General features: G+C 42.4%; 2 protein-coding genes and 1 pseudogene across 15 annotated transcripts in view; all 3 read right to left on the bottom strand.

The window, feature by feature from the left end:
- Nucleotides 1-360: 360 nt before the first annotated feature.
- On the bottom strand, nt 361-2392 carry LOC134731563 (uncharacterized). The gene is made up of 2 exons (XM_063611012.1): nt 2363-2392; nt 361-1152 (listed from the first exon to the last, which is right to left on the bottom strand). Exon 2 carries the CDS (start codon nt 1054-1056, stop codon nt 361-363), a length of 696 nt encoding a protein of 231 aa, XP_063467082.1. The 5' UTR covers nt 1057-1152; nt 2363-2392.
- LOC129491916 (UPF0711 protein C18orf21-like) lies at nt 2110-8317 on the bottom strand (annotated as a pseudogene).
- Nucleotides 8318-12561: 4244 nt separating this feature from the next.
- Nucleotides 12562-26244, bottom strand: part of HELQ (helicase, POLQ like) — a 64788-nt gene continuing 51105 nt past the window's right edge. For 8 of the 14 annotated variants that reach the window (XM_063610313.1, XM_063610306.1, XM_063610312.1 and 5 more), the window contains one exon: nt 26040-26233. In XM_063610313.1, coding sequence (XP_063466383.1) covers nt 26126-26233 — 108 coding nt within the window. In that variant the 3' untranslated portion in view covers nt 26040-26125. Of the gene's footprint in view, nt 13253-17556; nt 17903-18068; nt 22142-26039; nt 26234-26244 lie in introns of those variants that run through there. The other 6 variants (XM_063610310.1, XM_063610307.1, XR_010113839.1 and 3 more) reach the window with 5 other exon arrangements.

The raw sequence follows: 26244 nt of genomic DNA, 5'->3' as shown, positions 1-26244 counted from the left end.
TTTTCCAGGTGCATTGTGCAAGCTGTTGGTGGATCTACCATTCTGGGGTCTGGAGGATGGTGGCCCTCTTCTAACAGCTCCACTAGGCAGTGCCTCGGGAGGGACTCTGCATGGGGGCTCTGACCACACATTTCCTTTCTGCACTGCCCTAGCAGAGGTTCCCCATGACGGCCCCATCCTTGCAGCAAATTTTGCCTGCACATCCAGGCATTTCCATACATCTTCTGAAATCTAGGCGGAGGTTCCCAAACCTCAATTCATGACTTCTGTGCACCTGCAGGCTCAACACCAAGTGGAAGCTGCCAAGAAATGGGGCTTCTGCCCTCTGAAGCCACAGCCTGAGCTCTACGTTGGCCCCTTTCAGCCACAGCTAAAATGGTTGGGACACAGGGCACCAAGTCCATAGGCTTCACACAGCACAAGGACCCTCAGCCTGGCCCACGAAACCATTCTTTTTCCTCCTGGGCCTCCAGGCCTGTGATGGGAGGGGCTGCATGAAGGTCTCTGACATGGCCTGGAGACATTTTCCCCAAGGTCTTGGGGATTAACATTAGGCTCCTTACTACTTATGCAAATTTCTTCCGGTTTGAATTTCTCCCCAGAAAAAGGGTTTTTCTTTTCTACTGCATGTTCGGCCTGCAAATTTTCCAAACTTTTATGCTCTGCTTCCCTTATAAAACTGAATGCCTTTAACAGTATCCAAGCCACCTCTTGACTGCTTTGCTGCTTAGACATGTCTTCCACCAGATACCCTAAATCATCTTTCTCAAGTTCAAAGTTCGACACATCTCTAGGGCAGGGGCAAAATGCTGCCAGTCTCTTTGCTAAAACATAACAGGAATCACCTTTGCTCCAATTCCCAACAAGTTCCTCATCTCCATCTGAGACCACCTCAGCCTCGACCTTACTGTCCATATTGCTATCAGCATTTTGGGCAAAGCCATTCAATAAGTCTCCAGGAAGTTCCAGACTTTCCCACATTTTCCTGTCTTCTTCTGAGCCCTCCAAACTGTTCCAACCTCTGCCTGTTACCCAGTTCCAAAGTTGCTTCCACATTTTCAGGTATCTTTTCAGCGATGTCCCACTCACTCTAATAGTACCAATTTACTGTATTAGTTTGTTTTCATGCTGCAGATTAAGACATACCCGAAACTGGGAACAAAAAGAGATTTAATTGGACTTACAGTTCCACATGGCTGGGGAGGCCTCAGAATCATGGCAGCATGTGAAAGTTACTTCTTACATGGCGGTGGCAAGAGAAAAATGAGGAAGAAGCTAAAGCGGGTCTGGGTACAGTGGCTCACGCTTGTAATCCCAGCACTTTGGGAGGCCAAGGTGGGCAGATCATGAGGTCAGGAGTTTGAGACCAGCCTGGCCAACACAGTGAAACCCCATCTCTACTAAAAATACAAAAATTAGCTGGGCGTGGTGGTGGGCATCTGTAATCCCAGCTACTCGGGAGGCTGAGGCAGGAGAATCGCTTGAATCCAGAAGGTGGAGGTTGCAGTGAGCTGAGGTTGTGCCACTGCACTCCAGCCTGGGCAACAGAGCTAGACTCCATCTCAAAAAAAAAAAAAAAAAAAAAAAGAAGAAGCTAAAGCAGAACCCCTGATAAACCCATCAGATCTTGTGAGACTTATTCACTATCACAAGAATAGCATAGCATGGGAAAGACTGGCCCCCATCATTCGATTACCTCCCCCTGGGTCCCTCCCACAACACCTGGGCATTCTGGGAGATACAATTGAAGCTGAGATTTGGTGGGGAGGCACAGCCAAACAATATCACGCCTCATTATACCCCCTCCCTCACTAACCACCATTAGACCTTTTTCCCTAAGAATTAAACAGAAACCAGCCCTTTGGAAAGACTCATTCCACCCTTCATTTAACCAACACCCTGACACTGCCCCTCCCTTTTGCAGCTTCCACAAACCAACCAACCAGCATTCCTTCATGATAAGAGATCACCAACCATGGGCTGGTTCTTTTTAGTTGTTGTTTTTCACTCAGATCAAGTTTCCATGTATTCAAAAAATAAGTAAAAGTTTAAAAAGTTGTTTCACTAACTTTAGTTTCAGAACTGACTAACATCAGGCATTTCTTATTGTCAAAGTTCACCCTTCACAGAAGATAAGAAATTTCTGAAGTCTACCTTTGGATTCTTGTGGGATTCATTCTGACTAAGGAACATTTTTTTACAAGAAAAACCTGGAATTATGCAGAAAAACATTTCCCCAAACTGGGAGGGAGCCAACATTTCATTGAGAAATGTTTCTTTGTTTTGCTCACATTCTTTGAGGAGCAAGAAAATACTGACTTTCCAGATGTAGGTGTTCTGAAAATCAATACCGGGCTCTTACCTTTGGAACCAGACATCTCATGATTTGGGTTTGCAGTCCTTCTCTTTGGTGTCTTCAGGCTGAGTTTACTTGAGGAGTAGTAGGATTGCTCTTCGATGCTAATAGAAAGCTTCTACTCTTACCATGATGTTTCACTGTTCTGTGGCATGTTTTACAAGTAATCAACAACACACTTTTGGAGTCTTTGAACTTTTTCACAATTTTTGCTTCTTTAAAACTGAGTGTATAATTTCATGCTTCTCGATTAATCAGTTTCTGTATTTTAGGTGTCAATGTGGCTTTGGGTTTGAGACACACTCAAGAGTTATCCAGAATCAACAATTGTAAATAGTGTGGACAGGTTTCTTCAAAAGTACTCTTATCATAGGAGATGGCAGGCTTGGCCCTGGCAGCTGTTGTGCAGTCCCTGCTCTGAAGCTTCAAGGTAGATGCTTCTGTGTCATGGCTGTCACTGCCACTTCCTTGTCACAGGGACCTGGTGAGAAAACATGGCACCAGAAGTTGGCTTCCACCATGGGGTGGTTCTTGCCAGCCTAAGGAGGATGTGCAGTGAGCGTTTTCATGTCCTCGGCTTCACATTTTGTTTTTTGATTTTTTGTTGTTGTTGTTGTTGTTATTGTTGTTTCGAGACAGTTTCACTCACTCTGTTTCCCAGGCTAGAGTATAGTGGCATGATCAGAGCTCACTGCAGTCTCCCCAGCTAATTTTTGTATTTTTTGTAGAAATGGGGTTTTGCCATGTTGCCCAGGCCGGTCTTAAATTCCTAGGCTTAAGTGATCTGCCCGTCTTGGCCTCCCAAAGTGCTGGGACTACAGGTTTGAGCCAACACACCTGGCCTGTTTCATCTTTTGACATCAGAGACCCAAAAACTTAACCCTGGGATCATGCTAAAGCCACCATTTTTGAACATGGGTCTCATGCAGAGGTGTAAGGTAAATGAATGTGCTTTGGTCAAGAATAGGCCTAGGCAGACATGCAGGCCAGCATGACTCAGCAAGTTTGGAGCACAGGCGCACAACTCCACTTGTTGTATAACGTGTGTGTGTAAGCTTATACTTGGCTTAAAGCCACTATTGTTTTTAAAGGCTATAACTACCCTGAAGACACTGTACGTGAGTCACACACTCAGAGAGAGTGAAGCTCCTAACCCTGTAGGGAGAGTCAACTATCTTGCAGATGGACATGAGGGGAGCCAGAAACCAGCAAGTGTGTCAGGGAATGCAGCTATAAGTGTGGGAGTGACAAGAGCTGCAGAGCTGGCTGCCGAGAAGGGATGCAGCTGGAACAGACAACTGAGACAAAAGAACAGTGTACGAGAGCTGCTGAATAAAACCATATTCCACCTGCCTATGGCCCCCCGAGTGTTCTTTCAGCTATCTGCCACCCATCCACCCACTCCCCTTGGACCTCAGCATAGGCTGGAACCTGACACTTGGTGTGACAAGAGGCATGAAGGTCAATTGCACATGCATTTCTCATTTTATAAATATTCATGACTCCTCCTATAGCTTATTGAATATGTATATTTGGCCACCCACTTCAGCATAAATTCCTGCCTTATTCTTCTCATTTTTGAAGTGCTTGTTTCTGGCTTCTAATGGGAGATTATGCTTCCCAGCCTGTCAAAATGGCCACTTGCAGGCTGCAACACTTTATGAAAAATAAAGCTCTCCTTTCCATTCTTATGAACCTCATCATTCTTCAGTTGCCACTTTTTTTGAAACAAAGGTGATTTTAAGATCACATACAATTTATTTGAAAATAATACTAATATCTATTATAATTTGGTCTATTATATATAATTTGGTCTATTATATTTAATTATATATAATTTGGTCTATTATATATAATTATATATAATTTGGTTAACCAAATTATAATACATGTAGTAGCTTTCTGAGCTACTATATAATAGCTTTCTAAGAACATTTCTATATATGTTCATTTATATATATATACATTTTATCTCATATATAATAGCTCTCTAAGAACATTTATATAATATAATAGCTTTCTAAGAACATTTAAACAACAGAGGACTTGATCTTAAACCAATCAAGATGAAATAAGAAAATAAGAATAACTTTGTGTTCAGTTTCCTCATCTGTTAAATGAAAAAGAAAAAGAAAAAGTAATAATAATTTGGTCAAATAGCCTATCATGAAACCATGAAGAAACTTGTGTGTCCACATCTCTGACAGACCTTGCACTTTAACTACTGTAAGTAAAATGGCATTTGTTTGGGCAATATAAGTAAAAAAAAAACAAACAAAAAACCACAAAAAACTCCCATTTCAGAAATCCTCTCTACAAAGAGGAGAAAGAAAACAGTGTTATGATTAAATAAGCATTAAACCAGAATGTGATGCACAGCTCAGACAATCTGCTAAAAAGATTGCAAAGACAGAAAGAAATCCACTGACATACAGCTAGCTGGACATAACCCATCACATTAGGCAGGTGATTTGTGAATTGGAGTCAGATGATAGCCAAAGTTAGTCCACCTCCTCCCAGGAGTCTGGGAAGATAGGGTGTTATCTTCCTTGATGGGTACATTTCAAAGAAATGACTCCTAGGTCCTTGAGAAAACATTCTTGAATCATGAGCCTGGAAAGAGGCTTACTTAGCTATTTAAAAGACTTACATACATTTGAAAAGGGCTGAGAAAGAAATTCTTAAAAAAAAGAGGGGGGCGAAGTAGAGAGGTGGGTCTCTTTCCTTGTTTTCAACAGGAAGAATTAAGTTTCTTATTCACCCTTACACACACTCTGGGGTTAGTTAATAAACTGAATTTGTGCTAGATAATGAGGGATAAAAGGTAATTCAGCAAATGTCAAGGATACAGTTTTCCTTTTTGGCAAAGCAGCAGAAACATACTCACTTTCCTAATTGCCTAGGCCAGGGTTTTTCAACCTTAGCACTGTGAAGGAGGAAAAATATCTTTCCTTCCCCTCATTTTAGGTTCATTGGCTGGAGGTCCCTGTAACAAAAGGCAGATTAACAAGAGAAAAGCATCCAAATTTATTTAATATAAGTTTTACATGACAGAGGAGCCTTCACAAGGAAATGAAGACCCAAAGAAATGGAGTAAACCTGAATATTTTTATGCTAGGTTTGATGAAGTGTGGATAGTCTTGAATAGATAGATAGAAATATAATAGGGCAAAGAGTATGATCTAATGGTAGTAAACTAGGGGAAACAGCAAGTCTTGCTTATTAATTCTTCTCTGTGTCTCTGTGTCTTTGAAAATAAGGATGTTTCATTTCTCTTGGTGTACGGAGGACATCTCTCATATGAGGTCTTATGATCTGCTTCAGGGGAAGTTCAGAAAATCCTTTCCAGGTTCCTTTCCTTTTCCTTCTCCTTTCCTTCCCCTTTTCCTCTCCTCCCCTCCCCTCCCCTCCCTTGTCTTCCACTCCCCTCTCTCTCCTCTCTTCTCTTCTCCTTTCTTCCTTCTTTCTTACAGGGTCTTGCTATATTGCCCAGGCTGAATTCAAATTCCTGGGCTCAAGTGATTCACCCACCTCAGCCTCCCAAAGTGCTAGGATTGCAGTCATGAGCCATCATGCCTGGCCTATTTTTTGCTATAGGGGTGTCAGCTGTGTTTGTGACAAGTGAGGAGAAGATACCACTTTTTCTCCTCTACACCATTCTACTAATTTCAGTGATTGGCTTTGCTGTGCCAGGCAACCCCAGCTTGGTTCTGTAACACCCCCAGATGATGTCTGATTACCCTGGTCTGCCTTCGGCAAGAATCCTGTTGGGCTGGTTTAGCCAGAACCCCCCTTACCCTGCATGTTTCCTTTTAATAATTTTCCATCCACTGACCTGTTTTCTGCTCCTTGGTTCTAAATTCCCACTTGCCCATGGTATATTTGGAGTTGAGCCCAATCTTTCTCCCCTACTGAAAAATCCCATCACAGTGGTCCCTATACATATCTGAATGGTCCTGAATAAAGTCTGCCTTATGAAGGGGTTAAGAACCTGCCACCCCAGAACATGTTCTGACATATTGAGTATTTTGAGTTAGAGGCACTCAAAAAACGGCAGATGCAAGAAGATAACTCTGACCTTCCTTCTGTTTCCTAAAAGCAGGAGATGAAATTCCCACATGAGGGATATTCTGCCTATTCCAGAGGGAAAGTATCATTCTTATCATCAAGGATGGGAAGTTGAGGCTGAGGAGAATCTGAATAAACCATAGACTAATCCTTATGTTCCTAGCCACTATACTACCCAATACCCTTTGCTGCATCACATTTTCACAATTTACTACTCTTTGTTTAATTCTTTATATAAGTGTTCATCTCAAGCAGCGTCTTTGGGTCTTCATTTCCTTATGAAGTCCCTTGTGCCATGTAAAACCGTACTAAATTTTTCGTATGCTTTTTTCCTGTTGATCCCTCTTATGTCAATTTAGTTCTCAGCTTGAGGGGGTGAAAAAAACAAATACTGAGGGCATTTTTTGCCTGTCTTTATGTACGGGAGGAAAAATAATGCCCTCCTCCAACCTTCATGAGCTCTATAACAAGAGACAGATTAACAAGAGAGAAACAAATGGAAGTTTAATAACATGTGTACCCCCTGTAACATGGGAGATAACCCAGAGAAATAAGTAAATCTCTAGAATAGATCTCAAAGAAAGATTTTAAAACCTCAGGCTTGAAAAGCATTATTCTCTGAAACAAAGAAATAAGGATGGAGAGAATGGCCAGCTAAGAGAAGATGGCCAGAAAAAGCATCTTAAACAAAGGTACATTTGTTATACAGATTTAAGTTGATGCCTTCCTTCTTTATTGATTAAGCATCTCTAGAGATTTAGTCTTCCTTCTCCTCCTGGTGCAGAGAGGGAGACACACTTAAAAATGAAGACTGCCTTTATAGCTGCAAATTTCTCTTACACAAAAGGGTAACTTTCCAGAACTTCTCCTGTGTCTGCAGTTTCTCAAAATAACCAGCTCAAAATAAACCTTACGCCAAAGAGGCCTATTTTGGGGTGGCATATTCTGGACTCTGGCAGTCATATTTTGGAGTGGTATGTCCTGAGCCCTGTCACTTACTGTGTTTAATAAGGATCATCAAATAATTTTTTCTCTAGCAGAACTTAGTATGCCACTGGCACGCAGCACTCACAGGTTCCTCATGTTACTGGAAAGGGGTCCCAGTCTAGACCCTAAGAGAGCATTCTTGGACCCCGTGCAAGAAAGAATTCAGGTCAGGTCCATATGGTAAAGTGAAAGCAAGTTTTTTAAGAAAGTGAAAGAATAAAAGAATGGCTACCCCATAGGCAGAGCAGTGGCAGGGGCTGCTCAATTGAGTATACTTACAGATATTTCTTGATTTTATGCCAAACAGGGGTGGATTATTCGTGAGTTTTCTGAGAAAGAGGTGGGCAATTCCTGGAACTGAGGGTTCCTCGCCTTTTTAGACCATATGGGGTAATTTCCTGATGTTGCCATGGCATTTGTAAACTGTCATGGCACTGGTGGGAGTGCCTTTTAGCATGGTGATACATTGTAATTAGCATAAAGTGAGCAGTAAGGATGACTAGAGGTAACTTTCGTCATCATCTTGGTTTTGGTGGATTTTAGCTGGCTTCTTTACCACAACCTGTTTTATCAGCAAGGTCTCTGTGACCTGTATCTTCTGCCAACCTCCTATCTCATCCTGTGATTAAGAATGCCTGACCTACTGGAATGCAGCATAGTATGTCTCAGCCTTATTTTGTCCAGCCCCTATTCAAGATAAAGTCACTCTGATTCGAATGCCTCTGACACCCATGCTGTCCTTTTTTCCGAATGGGTCAGTGAGGCGGAGGTGGAAGCACACGCCTTTAACATCCTCTTCTAATCTCCCTCAGCACTATGTTCCTACCTCTCCTCTTTAATTCCTCTTCTTAACACTTTTGATACAGTTATTTGTGAGGATGCCTTATCTCTGCTGCTAAGCTGCATGATTCGTTAGGAATCCTATTAGATTCACCTTTATATCCTCTGTAGCACACAGCAAACCCTCAATAGAAAGTATGGGTGTCATGAAACAACTTCAAACAGGAACCAAACTGTAATCTACCTGTGTCTTAAATTGATGCCTTTCTGGTTTCCACAGTAAAATGAGAGAAATGTTTTCTGCAGTGTTCAGATTCTGGAAGCTAGGCCCGTTTCTTCCCCCTTAGATCTCTGGACTTCATCTTTCCCTTCTCTGTATCATTTCTTGCTCGTATTTATGGAAACACACCGTGGCCAAACAGCTCTATTATTCCTCCCTTTGCTGGCCAACAACCGTTTCTCCAGTTCCCATTGTCCTTAAAGTATACCAGAATATCTCACCCCAAAATATGCCTTTTTGGCTTATAAATTATTTTGAGCTAAAGGCAATTAAGAGCCAGCAGATACAGGAAAAGCTCTTTATCTCCTGATGACTGCCTGAAAACAAAGTTTATTAGTCTGTTTTCGCACTGCTGTAAAGAACTACCTGAGACTGGGTAATTTATAAAGAACAGAGGTTTAATTGACTCAGTTCCACATGGCTGGGGAGGACTAAGGAGTCTTCCAATCATGGCAGAAGGCAAAGGGGAAGCAAGGCACATCTTAAATCACAGCAGAAGAGTGGGGTGGAAGTGCCCCACGCTTTTTAAACCATCAGATTTCATGAGAACTCACTCACTATCATGAGAAGAGCAAGGGGGAAGTCTGCCGCCAAGATCCAGTCACCTCCCACCAGGCTCCTCCTCCAATTTGACATGATATTTGGGTGGGAACACAAATCCAAACCATATCATTCTGCCCCTGTCCCCTCTGAAATCTCATGTCCTTTTCACATTGCAAAATACAATTATCTGTTCTCAACAGTCCCCCATTCTTTACTCATTTCAGCATTAACTCAAAAGTCCAGGGTCCAAAGTCTTACCTGAGACAAGGTAAGTCCCTTCCATCTATGAGCCTGTAAAATCAAACAGTTGCTTCCAAGATATATTGGGGGTACAGGGATTGGGTAAATGCTCCCATTCCAAATGGGAGAAATTAGCCAAAACAAATGGGCTACAGACCCCATGCAAGTCCGAAACCCAGCAGGGCAGTCATTAGATCTTACAGCTCCAAAATAATCTCCTTTGACTCCATGTCTCACATCCAGGTCATACTGATGCAAGAGGTGGGCTCCCAAGGCCTTGGGCAGCCCTGCCTCTGTGGCTCTGCATGGTACAGCCCACATGGCTGCTTTCACGGCTGAAGTTTAGTGCCTGTGGTTTTTCCAGGCATAAGGTGCAAACTGTCAGTAGATCTACCATTCTGGAGTCTGGAGGACAGTGGCCCTCTTCTCACAGCTCCATTAGGCAGTGCCCTAGTGGGGACTCTGTGTGGGGGCTCCAACACCACATTTCTCCTCTGCACTGCCCTAGAAGAGGTTCTCCATGAGGGCACCCCCCACCTGCAGTAGATGTCTGCCCTGGACATCCAGGCATTTCCATACATCCTCTGAAATCTAGATGGAGATTCCCAAACCTCAATTCCCAAAACCTGTGCACCCATAGGCCAATACCACATGGAAGCTGCCAAGGCTTGGGGTTTGCACCCTCTGAAGCCATGTCCAGAGCTGTACTTTAGCCCCTTTTAGCCACAGTTGGAGCTGGAGCAGCTGGGATGCAGGGTGCCATGTCCTGAGGCTGCACAGAGCAGCACGTCCTGGGCCTGGCCCACTAAACCATTTTTTCCTACTAGGCATCCAGGTCTGTGATGGGAGGGGCTGCCATGGAGGTCTCTGAAATGCCCTGGAGACATTTTCTCCAGTGTCCTGGCTATTAAAATTTGGCTCCTCTTTACTTATCAAAATTTCTACAACAGATTGGAATTTTTCCCCAGAAAATGGCTGGCTACCACATGGCTGGGCTGCAAATTTTCCAAACTTTCATGCTCTGCTTCCAGTTTCAGATAATCTCTTTGTTCGTGCATATGAACGTACACTTTTACAAACAGCCAGGTCATATCTTGAATGCTTTGCTGCTTAAAAATTTCTCGTGCCAGATACCCTAAATCATCTTTCTTAAGTTCAAAGTTCCATAAATCTCTAAGGCAGGGGCAAAATGCCACCAGACTTTTTGCTAAAGCATAGCAAGAGTGACCTTTACTTCAGTTTTCAATAAGTTCCTCATCTCCATTTGAGACCACCTCAGCCTGGACTACATTGTCCATATCACCATCAGCATTTCTGTCAAAAGCCATTCAACAAGTCTCTAGGAAGTTCCAAACTTTCCCATAGCTTCCTGTCTTCTTCTGAGCCCTCCAAACTGTGCCAACCTCTGCCCATTACCCAGTTCCGGCACTGTTTCTACATTTTCAGGTATCTTTATAGCAGTGCATTACTCCTGGTACCAATTTTCTGTGTTAGTCTGTTCTCACACTGCTATAAAGAACTACCTGAGGCTGGATAATTTATAAAGAAAAGAGGTTTAATTGACTCACAGTTCTGCAGGCTTAACAGGAAGCATGACTGGGAGGCCACAAGAAATGTACCATCACGTTGGAAAGGGAAGCAAGCACCTTCTTCACATGGTGGCAGAGGAAGGAGGGAGGTGCCACATCACTTTTAAACAATCAGGTCTCCTGAGAACTCACTCACTATCACAAGACCAGCAAGGGGGAAATCTGCCCCCATGATCCAATGACCTCCCACCAGGTCCTTTCTCCAATTCAACATGAGATTTGGGAGGGGACAAAAATCCAAACCATACCACAGAGTAAGTAAATTTTTTTTGTAAAAAAGTTTATATTTTGAAGGACACTTCCATCTGTAAAGAAGTCTCTGTACCAAGGACAGAGCTACTCCAGGGAGACAAGTCTTATCCCCTCCAGCCCACCCCCGCCCCTAGAGAGTATTATCTGCATAACAGAACAAGTCTTTTTTACCTTGCATTTCCCCCCTCCCCTTCCTGTAACTTGCTTCCTCTGCTCAGAAGCCCAAAGCCCCTTTTATTTGTGTAGCTTCGTCTGTGTATAAGTGTCAAGCATCTGGCTACCTCCTTGAGTCACATTTTCTCTCATTTGTACATATATAAGTTAAACTGTTTTTTCTTTCTTGTTCGTCTGCCTTTAACAGTTTGATTTGCGGGCCTAGCCATTGAAGCTAAGAGGATAGAAGGAAAAAGATTTTCTTCTCTATATCCCCCAAACACTAACCAATTTCCTGTTCCTATAAAGAATTTAAGGAAGACTGGCACTGGAAAGGCCCTGATGGTGATGAGGAAGACCAAGCCATGCCTACCTCTTTTATCAGAGAGTGTCCTGTTTGGAAAACAGCCCATCTCAGATAATTTTGTTGAGGGAGTTTGATATAGGGAACCAAATACAAAAGTGTTGAGAGAATTGAAAAGTCAAACAAAGGACAAGGAGGCAAGCCAGATATTAGCAACAGCAAGAGGCTGCTACTACCCATAGGACTAGAAAGAACAAAAGAAAAGGTGGTATTGGGAAGCCAGGAGCCAGACCACCACCACTGGTGGGAATTAGCCACTTTGGAGCCTGCCCAAGGAGCTGAGGCTGCAGAGGGGCTGCCTCAAAAAAGCTGGGACCTTAGAGGAGACGCAGTCAGAGATGCTGCCAGATCTCCTGCCAGTGCCTCCCACTGGCCTATTGAGAAGGAAAAACTTTTCCTTTACTATCTTATGTTCAGTAGCTCAGGGCCTGTGAATTTAGAAGAGAAAAGACAGAGTCACAGGAGAAAAGACAGTTTGTGTGTGCAATGCACACAAGAGTGCTCAGTGAGGAGTCACTGGGTGTGGTGTGGTAGTTAGAATTTGGGACTTACATTCCTAACTTCATAGGTGAAAGGGAGAAAGGAGAAAAGTCTCCTCATGAAAGAGCAAATAGATTTCTTTAGGAAAGACAAATAGGTTTTTAGGGGAAAAAAAAAAAACCGGAGACAAGAAAGTTTGTAATAATGTTTGTTTGTAAGTAGTCTGTCTTCTTTCTGGCCATGAAACCACACTGAAGAGGGGATTTATTGTAGGTTAACTCTTGGTCTCTCTCATGGGAGGAAATCTGCTTCAAAGAGGAAATTTATGGCACCCTCATTTAGAAGTTTCTGCTTTTTGTCAGAGAAAGGAAGCTCTGAGAGGGCTCCTTTCTGTATCTGTTGAATCTCAAATGTCTTCAGCTTAAAATAATCTTTATATTGTCAACCTAAATAACAGAGAGAGGCTCTCTAAAAGAAAAGATGTTTATTTGGGAATAGAACATTGCAATAGGAATGCACATACCGTAGTAAACTATGTGCATATTTAGGGAGGTGAAGGAAGACAAAGGTTTTCAAAGGAAAAAATGAGGATTATGTGATTGTTTTGAAATAATTATCCTTGGCTATGAAGATCAATAATAATGGTGGTACCAGTCCAAGGTTGGACTGGCAGTTGCTGGGCAGAAGTCCTTGCAGAAGTATTTTATGTACAAAGTTGCGTTTTGTTGTAGAGTCTTTTTCGTGATCAGGCATACAAGCATGAAAACCCTCTCTTCATGGCCTTCCCTGGCTCTATTGTCAGGGTTTTCTTAATATCAGTGACTCCATTTTGACTCTGGCATCTTTCACAATACCAGCTCTGGAGCTCCAAGTGGGTTTGCACAGACTAAACCTAACTGAGCACCAGGTCAACAAGAAAGACTGGGAAATGGAAATGTCCAGGCTCTGGCCCCTACAATTCTGAGAAGAAAAGAGCAGGGGATGGTTCTGAGAACAAATAAACAGCCATCCCATTTCTTTTTCTGTGGTCACCAGTGATGTAGCTCCACAATTGCCCCTTTAGGAGTACTCCACCATGCAGGAAACACTGCCTACCCCCAGACAGCAAGCCCAGCAGTTCACTTCCGGGTTTCCTTGAATTGCCACTTTGATGATACTGCCTGAAAAGCAAGAAGAGCTTTTAATCTGAGAGAACTCTACTGCCCTCCACAGTCGCATACATGTAACTACTAACTTATATTGGTTTGTAAGTAACACCAAACTGAGGTGCTTAAATAAAACACCCCAATAACACTCTGAAGCTTCTTAATTCACAGTATAGATGTGGCAAGTGTTCCCAGGGATAAGGGGTGGAACTCATTTCCTTCCAAGCCACTTGAATTACCTGTGGAACAATTTATCTGCAATTCTAGCAGAGACCAGCCAGGACATCTGTTACCAAGGATGGGATTCAAGCTTCTCATTCAACAGATCATCGACGTTCACTAAGGAAAAGCGAACTCTTGAGTGGCTTTCTCTGATCTTAATCTGCTTAGTGGTCTGTATCAGACACAGGAACTCAATTGATCATTATTTATGGATGAAACCACTCACTATTATGAATCAGTAACATGCCAATTATGCATTAGGAATAAATAACGAGAAAGACTTTTTCTCATTACTGAATTGATAATAAAGAAGTTTTGACAGTGTCTGCTCATTTTTCAGGAAAAGACAACAAAAAAGGACACATGAAACTTGTAGGGAAGCCAGCCTCCACCTGCCGTTCACTCTGCCCACAGTAACAAAAGTGTGGATGCAGCCACTGTTAGTGTGTTCTGCCCACGGTACTATTTAGTGAGGCATCAGACCATTCTCACATTTTTCTGTGTTTGGACTCATGTCCCACTTTTGTGCTTCTCTCAAGGACTTTCGGCTTCTCCTGAAAGAACACGTGTTCATCCAGCCCAACATCTTGGCAAAGGCAAGTCTTTTTGGCAGCAGGGCCATTAATGATAGTAGGTGCTGGCAAAAGTGTAGGCAGCCAGGGCTCAGGGGAAGGCAGTGACCCAATTACTGACAGCTGTTAGAGCCTCGTTTCTCTGCCTTTTAGTTTCCCCAGCAGAGTGGTACCGACACCACCATCATTAACAGTTAATTTTGATTTAGTATGTCTGCACAGGCTGGGACAACTAAAGTGCAGCCTGTTGCCTATAAAAGCTCAACTCCCCCCTTGAGGTCATTTTGAATTGCACTTGCTCAGGCCCAAGCGATAGGTGGAAGAAGCTTTTCAAGGTCATTCCAGTTTCTAAAGGCTTCCTCCCGCAGCAGGAGTCTTGAAAGATGAACTTAAGAGCTATGCAAAGGGCTGAAATAACTTATGTTAAAACCCTCTTTCTACTCCCTTGTGATCATACTGAGAAAAACCCAAGAACTAAAATTAAGCTAAAGACAAAGACCCAGGTTTTATAACAACCAAATGTCAAGCTTAGTGATGGTATTTTTAAAAACGAGCTAAGTGGAGCATTTTGAACAAATATTGGAGGGTGACAAAAACTCTCTTCTTGACCAAACTTTATTTATTACTTTATGTTTTAAAAATAGATACAGAGCCTCAGTCTGTTGCCAGGCTGGAGTGCAACGGCATGATCATATCTCACTGCAGCCTGAATCTCCTGAGCTCAAGTGATCCTGCCACCTCACCCTCCCAACGTGCTGGGATTATAGACACGAGCCACCATGCCTGGCTCAAACTTTAGAAAGACTCCTCTGAGCCCTCTTTTTGATGAGGCCTCAACTTTGGCCTATAAAAACTACAGACTCTCAGAAGAAATGATTTCATCCACACTCTCTCTTCCCTACTAAAAGACTCGAACCACCAGTAATATAGTCTCTAACAGTTAAGGCTGAACCCCTAGGATGACCCCTCACTCCCCTTAAAGTGCCTGCCTGGGAATGCTCAAGGCTGCTGGAGAATTGCTGTTTGTTCCAGCCCAAACCTGGTAATAGACAGATAGGCCCCTTCACCTGCCTGCCTTAGAGCAGTACCTTTAGAAAGTTTGCAAGTGTAGATGCTTTCTCTCTCTCTTTGTGATGTTGATTTCCACCATCCAGAACTCTCCTCAAGAACCTGAGGGCCATCCCTTTTTTTTTTTTGAGATGGTTGAAGGGATTCTCCTGCCTCAGACTCCTGGGTAGCTGGGATTACAGGCTCCTGCCGCCATATCTGGCTAATTTTTGTATTTTCAGTAGAGACGGGGTTTTACCATGTTGGCCAGGCTGATCTCAAATTCCTGACCTCCAGTGATCCAGCTGCCCAGACCTCCCAACGTGGTGGGATTACTGGTGTGAGCCACTGCGCCTGCTGGCCATCTTTTTGAAATGCAAAAATTCAGGGAAATAACTCTGCTCTCCTTACCACATCTCCCAGCGGGGTGACCACTGCGCTCTAACTAGCAGCACTATCTCCTGTCATAAAGATGTGAGGGGAAATCTGCTTTTCTTCCACATAAGCACCAATGAACAAACCCAGTCCCTGCTCAAGCTCGGTCTGGTTTCCCCATCCTACTCCCTCATTCTCCCTTTAAAACGCCAGTCACCTCTGCACAATCAAAGTAAGCTCAGTTCACACTGGATCTCTTCCCTATTGCAGTGGTTATGACAGAATAATGTCTATTTTAGTACTTTACTAGTGTCTGACTTTGTCTTTGACAATGGTCAGATACATTTTCTTTTTGTCATAGGGAGCAGGGATTAGTTTAGACAGACAGACCATGGAGCTAACAAGACCAAGGTTATTATGAACTTGACCTCCAGATGGCTCTGCCCATATTGCAGTGGCATGTGCACACCTCTGTCAGGCGTTTCACACATGGCTTCCATTGATCACAAGGGAGACCAGATGAGAAAGTAGTGCTGGCTTAGCACAAACCACGTGCTGCTGCTCATTTGGTTTCTCGTTACTGCCTTAATAGCTCCAGTATGCAGATGGTGCAGCTCATAGCCTCTTCTTTGTACACCTCAGCTGGAAGGGTACCTGTGCTCTTGCTCCCCCAAATGCCTTCTCTCTGACATCCCCAATTCTCCCGTCCTTTTAGCATCTAGTTCATGGTCCCCTTCTACCACAGTTCCTTCCCAGACTCTGCCTCCCACTTTGCTCACTCTGGTGCCTAGAACATTTATCTTGCATACTCTACATCTCATTTTGTTACCATGGTTAACAAAATTTCGCCGCTCCTAAAAGAAATAAGGACTAAGTATTCCACCTCCTGCCTTCTACCAGTATCAGGCTAGTATATTGAAACTATTCAGTAAAATGCACTTAAATATTTTAAATGAGTTTTCAAAAGCTTTGACAAATTTCAGTAAACTGATGTTGAATTCCTTCATCATTTCTAGGATGGACAATAAACTTTTATTACAACTCTCAAAATGCTTACAAATGTATGCAAAATCAAACTAGTGTTGCTGCACTTTGTGTGGAGTAAGTAGTCTATTGCCTATGGATTTTTTTCCAATTTTGTGATCATACAGTAATATTATATTTTACCACAAAGGAAAAATGTTTAGCATTTGGCATTATAATAGCTAGTTCTTTACGCTCTCATTGCTGTTAGCCTACATTTTCATAACTTTATGCATATCTCTTTCTTATGATAGTATCCTTTCTTCCCATTTTAAAAAGAGAAGAAAGGTTTGGGAAAGTGTTAGAGACTAACTAGATGGCTCATAAAAACTCCTCTGCAGTTAGCGATTCAAACTTCTGGTTATCTGTGTTAACTGGACCTTTGTTGTTCTGTTTTAATCAACTAAGGATAGGACTTTTACATTTTACTTAAACTGTTGTAATACTATAAATAAGTAATACTAATACTATAAATAAAATCTTTTCACTGGAGAAAAGTGAAAAGTGCAATCAATAAAAATGTTAGGTATCCATCACAGTAAACTTCTTTTTTTTTTTTTTTTTTGAGATGGAGTCTCGCTGTGTCACCCAGGCTGGAGTGCAGTGGCATGATCTCGGGTCACTGCAACCTCTGCCTCCCAGGTTCAAGCCATTCTCCTGCCTCAGCCTCCTATTCGCTGGGATTACAGGCGCCTGCCATCACGCCTAGATAATTTTTTGTATTTTTTAGTAGAGATGGGGTTTCACTATATTGCCCAGGCTGGTCTCGAACTCCTGACCTTGTGATCTGCCCGCCTCGGGCTCCCAAAGTGTTGGGATTACAGCTGTGAGCCACCACGCCCGGCCACAGTTAATTTCTATGTAGTTTTCAGGAATATAAAATAATCCTGTCATGGGTATTTAACTTAGATTACTCATGTGCTAAGATCCAGAAGGAACCTTCCAGAATGGTGGTTTTCCATTTGTGTTCCACAGAACCCTAGTATGCTGAGGAGTTATTTCCAGGTATATTGGTTTTCTGTTACTGCTGTAACAAATTACCACAAATGTAGTGGCTTAAAACAACACAGCTTTATTTACCTTACAGTTCTGGAGGTCAGAAGTCTGAAAAAGGTATTTCTAGGCCAACAACAGGGGTCAGGAGGTCTGTGTTCCTTCTTGGAAACCCTAGAGGAGAAGCCGCTTCCTTGCCTTTTCCAGCTGCTGGAGGCCTCCTGCATTCCTTGGCTTGAGGCCCTTTCCATCTGGCTGGCTGCATCTTCCTCAGATCAGGTCACTCTGACTAACTCACCTGTCTCTTGCTTTCTCTTATAAGAACCTTTGTGATTACATTGGGCCCACTCAGATGATTCAGGTCAATCTCTTCATCTCAAGGTCAGCTGACTAGCAAACTTAATTCCATCCACAATTCTAATTTCCTCTTGCCCTATAACAAAACATGTTTATACATTCCAGGAATTAGGAGTTGAACTTCTATGGTTGGCTATTCTACTGCCTACTACATCAGGTATCTTACAGATTTGAATTCAAATTCTAAAACAACAAAAACAGGTTATTTAAAATATTTAGAAGAAACAAAACACACACTCAAATGCAAAATGTACAGCTTTCTATTTTATTTTATTTCTGGAGACAGGGTCTCACTTTATTGTCTAGGCTGGAGTTCAGTGGTGCAATCACAGCCCACTGCAACATCGAGCTCCTGGGCTCAAGCAATCCTCCTGCCTCAGCCTCATGAGTAGCAGGGACTGCAGGTGTGCAACAGCACACCCAGCTAATTCTCTTATATTTTGTAGAGAAGGGGGTCTCACTATGTTGCCCAGGCTGATCTTGAACTCCTGGCCTCAAGCGATCCTCCAGCCTTGGCCTTCTAAAGTGTTGGGATTACAGGCGTGAGCCACTGTGCCCAGGCAATGTACTGAATTTTAAACACCAGAGTCTACCAGTGTATTCACTTGTGCTGCTAGGTCACTCGTTTGAGCACAGACCTTAGATGAAAACTTTGCTGCCATCGATGTGCAGATACCTCGTTTTGGTGGGGAGTTTGATCATCTAATACATGTGGTTCAGTTAAAGCAAAATTCGGTTATTTCCTCCAGAATAATACCTATTCTGAATAGCAAAATTGTTATATATTGCCTACCTGTAGTTCTCTTGAAAGACATTTATCACATCTTCAAGAAGTACTTCAAGTGGCCACATACCACTTCCATAGCTTCTGAAGACAAGGATCGAAGGACTATTTTAACAGTGAAAAATGAAGGAAATGAAGCCCACTAATTCATCATACCAGTTTTCTCCTCCAAGTTTGCTTTAGAACATTCTAAGCATAATCATAAGGGACAACAGAGAGCTCAAAGCCACCAACTCAGTGGGGAAGGCAGATCATACCTCCGTACTATGCAGTGCAGAGTCCTTGGTTGGGGTGCAGTCGGTGGCAGAAAACAATTGCCCAATATTTTGGTGTGATTATTCCAGCTGTCTGGAGGGTATGGCTCTCAGAAAACTATCCACTCATTTTATTTAGTCTGGTGCAATACAGCTTTAACCCACTGTCCTTTTTCATATGTATTAATGTCTTTCAGGAACATTTGAGTGAATCTATCATATAATATCCTGATAGATCCTACATTTTCACAAGAGGAACATTAAAAAATCATTGTTGCTTGTCAATATTGCATTTCTTGTGATCTTCACACCTATCTACATGTTTTAAAAGTAGAAGAGAAGTAATAATTTATCTCTCGACCTTGCTTCAACCTGGACATTTTCCATTGTATTTAGAGAGTGAAGACTGCTTCAGAGATACAAAACTAACATCAGAACCTTTCTAAGAGACTGATGTATTCCTATTCCAGGTTAGGTATGAAAGGTGAAGTCACCAATTAGATATTTTCCTTTGAATCTGATCTTTCAGAATTGTGCTAAAATAGCTCTCTCTGTGTTGACATCTACAGTCAATGAAGAATAAGCCACAGGGGTCTAATAGGTTACATCCTTTGAAAAAAAGATAAACTGTTGTGCCCCCCCCAAAATTTAAATGGCTTAAATATATTAGTTTAATTCTCTCTCACAAAAAGCCTGAAGTCTTAGAGAGAATGTTTAATTCTGTAATTTCCTGCATGTCTCAAGGTGTTTATTTTATCTCTACACTAGGATGGGCATAGATGACTGGGGTCTTTTCTCTATACCTCTGAAGATATGGCTTTATTGTCTTTCAGCACAGCAATAAATAGGTATTAATAGAATTCTCATTCCTTTGGACTGTAATCTGTTCTTATTTTTTTCTCTCTAGAGGCTTTATCCTGAGCGTTCTGGTTTTTCATTGCCATGTGTCTAGGTATTGGTCAGGACCTGGTGGGGCCCTTTCAATCTGTTTTTCATCAGCTCCAGGGAAATTTATCTTGTATTTATTTGTTCTCTTCCTCTGGTATGCTTTTTAGACATACAGATGTCTGAATCTCTCCTCCATACCTTTCATTGTTTTCTTTCATAGTTAGCAATTTTTTTGTTCTATGGTTATGCAGCTCAGAAAGATTCTTCAACTCAAACTTGGAAATCACTAATTGGCTCTCCAGGTCTGACTATTCCTGCTATCTGCAACCTCCACCTCCTGGGTTTAAGTGATTCTCCTGTCTCAGCCACCTGAGTAGCTAGGATTACAGGCATGCACCATCATGCCTGGCTAATTTTTTTTTTTTTTTTTGTATTTTTAGTAGAGATGGGGTTTCACCATGTTGGCCAGGCTGGTCTCAAACTCCTGGACTCAAGCAATCTGCCCACCTTTGCCTCCCAAAGTGCTGGGATTACAGATGTGAGCCACTGTGCCCAGCCAGCTATTGAGTTTTTCATTTTGATCAAAATATTAACTTCTGATATGATAATTTGACCTTTGCCTTCTATCTAGGCATCTACCCTAAAATATTAATTATGGTTTTCTAAAATCTTGATCCGTTGCTTATTAATTGCCTCCTGAGATTGTAATTCTTCTGTTCGCTGAATTGCTGTCTCTATTTTATGATGTTGACTTTACTCATAAACATTTGGCATTCTTGGTTCTCTGAGCAACTTAGTACGTGAGAATCCTTGTTTTCTGCTTTTTCTGTTACCAGATTGTGGTAACACGCTGAGGGTTTGAGCCAGTAGCTTTTCTTGTAGGTGTGTGGATTATCTTCTATCTTTCACTCCTTGCTGGATCCTGTGGGATACTGTTTTACCTTTGTAGGAAATGCCACTAGTGTGTACTATTCTGCAACAGTGAGGGAGCAGGAAAAGCCTGCTGGCCTAGGATGCTCCATTTGGCTTTTTAATCTTTGTGACCCTATGTGTTAGTGCCAGTCTTCACTGTTTTTCTGTGCTATTATATACTTGGGCTATTTTCAAATCTCTATTTTATTTATTTATTTTTTATTTTGAGATGGAGTTTTGCTCTGTTGCCCAGGCTAGAGTACAATGGCGTGATCTTGGCTCACTTCAACCTCTGCTTCCAGGGTTCAAGTGATTCTCCTGCCTCAGACACCCAAGTGGCTGGGATTACAGGCGTCCACTACCACACCCGGCTAATTTTTGTATTTTTATTAGAGAAAGGGTTTCACCGTGTTGGCCAGGCTGGTCTCAAACTCCTGACCTCCAGTGATCCACCCACTTCAGCCTCCCAAAGTACTGCGATTACAGGCGTGAGCCACTGCACCTGGCCCAAATCTCTATTTTAAATCATTTCATGGGATTTTAGGCAAGAGGAAGGGCAAACACATATGCTCAGTCTGCCATCTTGATCCATTCCTTTCCAAACACATGTAGAGTAGCTTGCGCTGCAAATGAACACAATCAAAAACAGAATTATCAGTGTGATCAGGGATGAGTCTAGGCTCTGTCACTTGATAATGGGGTGATCCTGGCAAGCCACACTTTCCACATTGGTAATGTGAGGTAAAAAACAGCATCTCAGATGGCTGCAAGGAATCATCTAGACAAAGCATGAAAGTGTTCATCATAGTGCCGGCACTTGGCAAACCTTCAATAAATGGTAGTTTATTGTCACCCTTATTATTGTCATTGAGTGTAACAAAAGAAAATATACACTTCTGGCTGAGTGCAGTGGCTCACGCCTGTAATCCCAGCACTTCGGGAGGCTGAAGTGGGCGGATCACCTGAGGTGAGGAGTTAGAGACCATTCTAGACAACATGGTGAAACCCTGTCTCTACTAAAAATACAAAAATTAGCCAGGCGTGGTGGCACATGCCTGTAGTCCCAGTGACTGGGGAGGCTGAGGCAGGAGAATCGCTTGAACCCGGGAGTTGGAGGCTGCAGTGAGCCGAGATTGCACCACTGCACTCCAGCCCGGGCAACAGAGCGAGACTCTGTCTCATAAAAAAGAAAATAAGGCCAGGCGCGGTGGCTCACGCCTGTAATCCCAGCACTTTGGAAGGCCATGGCAGACGGATCACCTGAGGTCGGGAGTTCGAGACCAGCCTGACCAACATGGAGAAACCCCATCTCTACTAAAAATACAAAATTAGCCGGGCGTGGTGGCGCATGCCTGTAATCCCACCTACTAGGGAGGCTGAGGCAGAATGGCTTGAACCTGGGAGGCGGAGGTTTGCGGTGAGCCATGATCGCGCCATTGCACTCTAGCCTGGGCAATAAGAGGGAAACTCCGTGCTCCTGTCTCAAAAAAAAAAAAACAAAAAAAACTTGTCAACATGATTATAAATTACTAGAAATTGTTATATAAAACCAAGTATAACAACGCTTATATATTTTTGGTGTTACTTCTTGTCATAATGAGATGGAGTTCAAAAGCTGCAGTGATGCTTGTGTGGAAAGGCTCTCACAGATGAAAGCATAAAGTCAGGGAGGGCCTTATCTTAGTCCTTCCTGAAAAAATACCAATGTGGAGATTGGAGGAGAGGGTGGCTAGGTTTGAAAAGGCTCATAATTGACCAAAACATGGGTGTGCTCCAAAAGAAAAGCCTCTTTTGGGTGGTTGTTTAAATTTATAATGCAAAGCAGAAGGGGTTTGGACATTAGAAAGATCTTGAAGTTAATCATCTTAGAAATGGGCCAGCTGGCTTTTAGCTTGAAAAGAATCTAAAAAGAAAAAAAAAATAAAACCTGACACCACACTGGAATTACTGACATTTTACTGTTTTGAAGCCTTATAAGAAGGAATTGCAGATGCATTCTTTGATGCTTCAGCATAGTCAGATGACACCTTCAAAAATGCCACATTTGAATCTGATTTGCCTAAAGTTTAATTTGGTTTAAAGCAATAGGTAGAAATCAGCTCTTTCTATATTTATATTTATAATATAAAATATATATTATAGATAGAGTGCTAAATATATATATGGAGAGAGAGAGAGAAAAAAGAGAGAGAGAGAGGGTCTTGCTCTGTTGCCCAGGCTGGAGTGCAGTAGCATGTGATCTCAGCTCACTCTAGCCTCATACTCCCAGGCTCAAGTGATCCTCCCACCTCAGCCTCCTAAGGAGCTGGGACCACAAGTATGTGCCACCAAGCCTAGCTAATTTTTAAATTTTTTGTAGAGATGGGGTCTTGCCATGTTGTCCATGCTAAGCTTAATATTTTTCTAAATGGCATGGTAGCCATTTGTCTCAATTCCATTCACTGAGTTATCCATCTTTTCCACTGTGACTTGAAGTGTCATCTGTATTAGCTGTTTTCTCTGCTGTACCCACTTCTCTGTCTTCTGAAAAACCAAAACCCAAACCTAAACCCTATATCCTGCTCATAGGGGTGGGAAATGGACCCACAAGGGACTAATGAGAACCCTTCCTGGGGATTTTTCTAACTAGAGTTGGCAGCAGAGAGCTCTTTTTGCTTTCATCTTGAAGCCATAAGGAAGCAAGTCTGGTGCTGCCCCACAAAGAAGAGATGGTGAGTATGGATGGTGTTAGGATTCTCTGGTTCTAGCTGCCCTAAGGCCAATTCTATTGTTGGCTACTGTTTGAGAGCATGGCCACTAAATGTCCCTTTTTGCTTAAGCTACATATGCTTGCATTTCTATTACTAAAAACTGAAAAACCACGTTTATTATTATTATTATTATTATTTTTTGAGATAGAGTCTTGTTCTGTCGCTCAGGCTGGAGTACAGTGGTGCGATCTCGGCTCACCGCCTCCTCCGCCTCCTGGGTTCAAGTGATTCTCGTGCCTCAGTCTCCCGAGTAGCTGGGACTACAGGCATGTGCCACCACGCCAGGCTAATTTTTTGTATTTTTAGTAGAGACAGGGTTTTGCCATGTTGCCCAGGCTGGTCTCAAACTACTGACTCAGGCAATCTTTCCATGTCGGCCTCCCAAATTGCTGGGATTATAGGCATGAGCCACTGCGCCCAGTCTATTACATTAAATTCTTAAACGTATTTAGGTCTATTTCTATTCCCCATTTTGTTCCTCCCCACTTATCTACTTCTCTAGAACTAAACTGTTTCAGTTTCTTTACATTTTAATATCTTTTAGGGCTAATCACTCACTATTACACTTGATACAATCTTTTATTGAGATTGACCTGGAGAAACACTGATAGAAGAGTGTGTGTGTGTGTGTGTGTGTGTGTGTGTGTGTGTGTGTGCAGATTGCCCTGAACTGCAGATACAGGTATTCAAGTTACTGTAAAGGTACCCTTCTCCCTGCCCCCTTAGCTCTAATCTTAAATTAATAAATTAATCTTGGATTATGAATCAGTTTTTTACAAATTGGTTAGCAAGAATCAGACCTTTGGCCTGGCACAGTGGCTCACGTCTGTAATCCCAGCACTTTGGGAGGCCGATGGGCAGATCACTTGAGCCCAGGAGTTCGAGACCAGCATGGGCAACATGGCAAAATTCCTTCTCTACAAAAATTAGCTGGGTGGTGACACGCACCTGTAGTCCCAGCTACCTGGGAGGCTGAGGTGGGAGAATCACTTGAGCCCAGAAGTGAGCCTCGAACTAGGTGACAGAGCAAGACCCTATCATCTCAAAAAAAAAAAAAAAACAGAATCAGAGCTTCACTTAATTGGGCAAACTAGTAAACCTGGGGTTTCTAGACTTAAAAAAAATCCTCCAGACTGGACTATGGCCCATTGTGAATGCAACTCAGAGGCTGGTCCAAACAGCAGCAGGCTAGCCAGCTGCTGTTTCACAATCTTTGTAGCTGCAACAAATGGAACATGTGCAGCGAAGCCCAGGATTCTACCAGGACATTAGGATGCCGTACTTTGACTTATGTAAGGAAATGCAGGGATGGGAGTGGGGCAAGGATGATGGAATGTAATGCTAAAGATAAAATCAAGGACAGGTGTAAGGAACACTTAGGAAGGAATAAAATGGACAAATTTACCAAGACACTATTAAATTAGTTAGTTCATATAAAGCACTTACAAGAGTTCCTGGCACATAGATATTTTCTGTGTATTTACCTAGTACTCTAGGTAAATGACTACTAGATTACAATGGCCTAAAATGTTAAGGCACAAATAACTTAGACTATGGATCTATTTGCAAAGTTTCCAGTGGATGTTTCTTAGACAGGTGGGTTGATCGAACAAGTTCAGTACTCATTAATATTGCTAGTTAACACTTTTTTTCTTGCACTAGTGTCATCTACCTTTGAGCTATGATTGTGAAAAGGGAGAAGCAATATTTAAATTGTGTTTAAAGAAAAGCTTCCGGCCGGGCGCGGTGGCTCACGCTTGTAATCCCAGCACTTTGGGAGGCCGAGGCGGGCAGATCACGAGGTCAGGAGATCGAGACCACGGTGAAACCCCGTCTCTACTAAAAATACAAAAAAATTAGCCGGGCGTGGTGGCAGGCGCCTGTAGTCCCAGCTACTCGGAGAGGCTGAGGCAGGAGAATGGCGTGAACCCAGGAGGTGGAGCTTGCAGTGAGCCAAGATTGCGCCACTGCACTCCAGCCTAGGCGACAGAGCGGCGAGACTCCGTCTCAAAAAAAAAAAAAAAAAAAGAAAAGCTTCCAATTGTTAATTGTGGGTAGTATTCATTCTTCACTGAGATTCCTACTTCGTGCAGTGAAGTGTGTGGGTGCTGGTCGCATGCATACATGGAGGACTTGGACATCCAGATGATAAAGTAGTGGCAGCAAAAAGACCTGGGCATAAATGTGGGGTCTATGATGCTTATAGGAGGGAAAGAGCACCCAGATATGGGGTAGGGGTGAGGATGAACCTGGAACAATGTCATAGAGGAGACAGTATTTTAGCATTTTTTAGTTAATCCTTGAAGTATTAGTGCATTTTAAAGATAATTTTCAGGCATTGGAAATAACATAAAGCAGTTAGGAAATGGAGGGTTTGGAAATCCTAAGGAAAATTCTGGGGATTTCAAATAGTCCAATTTGATGAAAGAAATGGGTAAGAGAATAATGAAAGATCTGGATACAAAGGTTGAGCACAATGTTGATGAAGGTGAATTTCATTTTGTGGTGGACACTGTAGCCTGTTTAGCATATAAATAATGTGTAAGTATTCCAAAGAATGAATTGTTAGTGGGAAGAGGTATATTCAAACATTATTCATAGTTCTTAATGTATAATTAAAATGTATTTTTTCATTTATAAAGTATAAGTTATCTTTAATAAAACACATGTACAATAAATAATTCATACGTGAAAATGCTCATCAGATAGCTTCATGCTTTGTCAGTGGAAGAAGCCACAGCACCAGGGAGATCAGAAGGCAATCTTAGCAGCTCTTCTACCTCTTCTTGCAGGGCCTCTGCTTTTTCATGCAACAGCATCTACATTAAAA

This window comes from Symphalangus syndactylus, chromosome 10 (genome assembly GCF_028878055.3).
Source record: "Symphalangus syndactylus isolate Jambi chromosome 10, NHGRI_mSymSyn1-v2.1_pri, whole genome shotgun sequence".
NCBI lineage: Eukaryota > Metazoa > Chordata > Mammalia > Primates > Hylobatidae > Symphalangus > Symphalangus syndactylus.
The sequence above is the reverse complement of the archived record's forward strand: the minus strand, read 5'-3'. Positions and strand labels throughout refer to the sequence as shown.

Bases quoted from the DNA above. Each gene is read 5' to 3' on its own strand.
- LOC134731563 (XM_063611012.1), bottom strand. From the start codon at position 1,056: ATGTGGAAGCAACTTTGGAACTGGGTAACAGGCAGAGGTTGGAACAGT.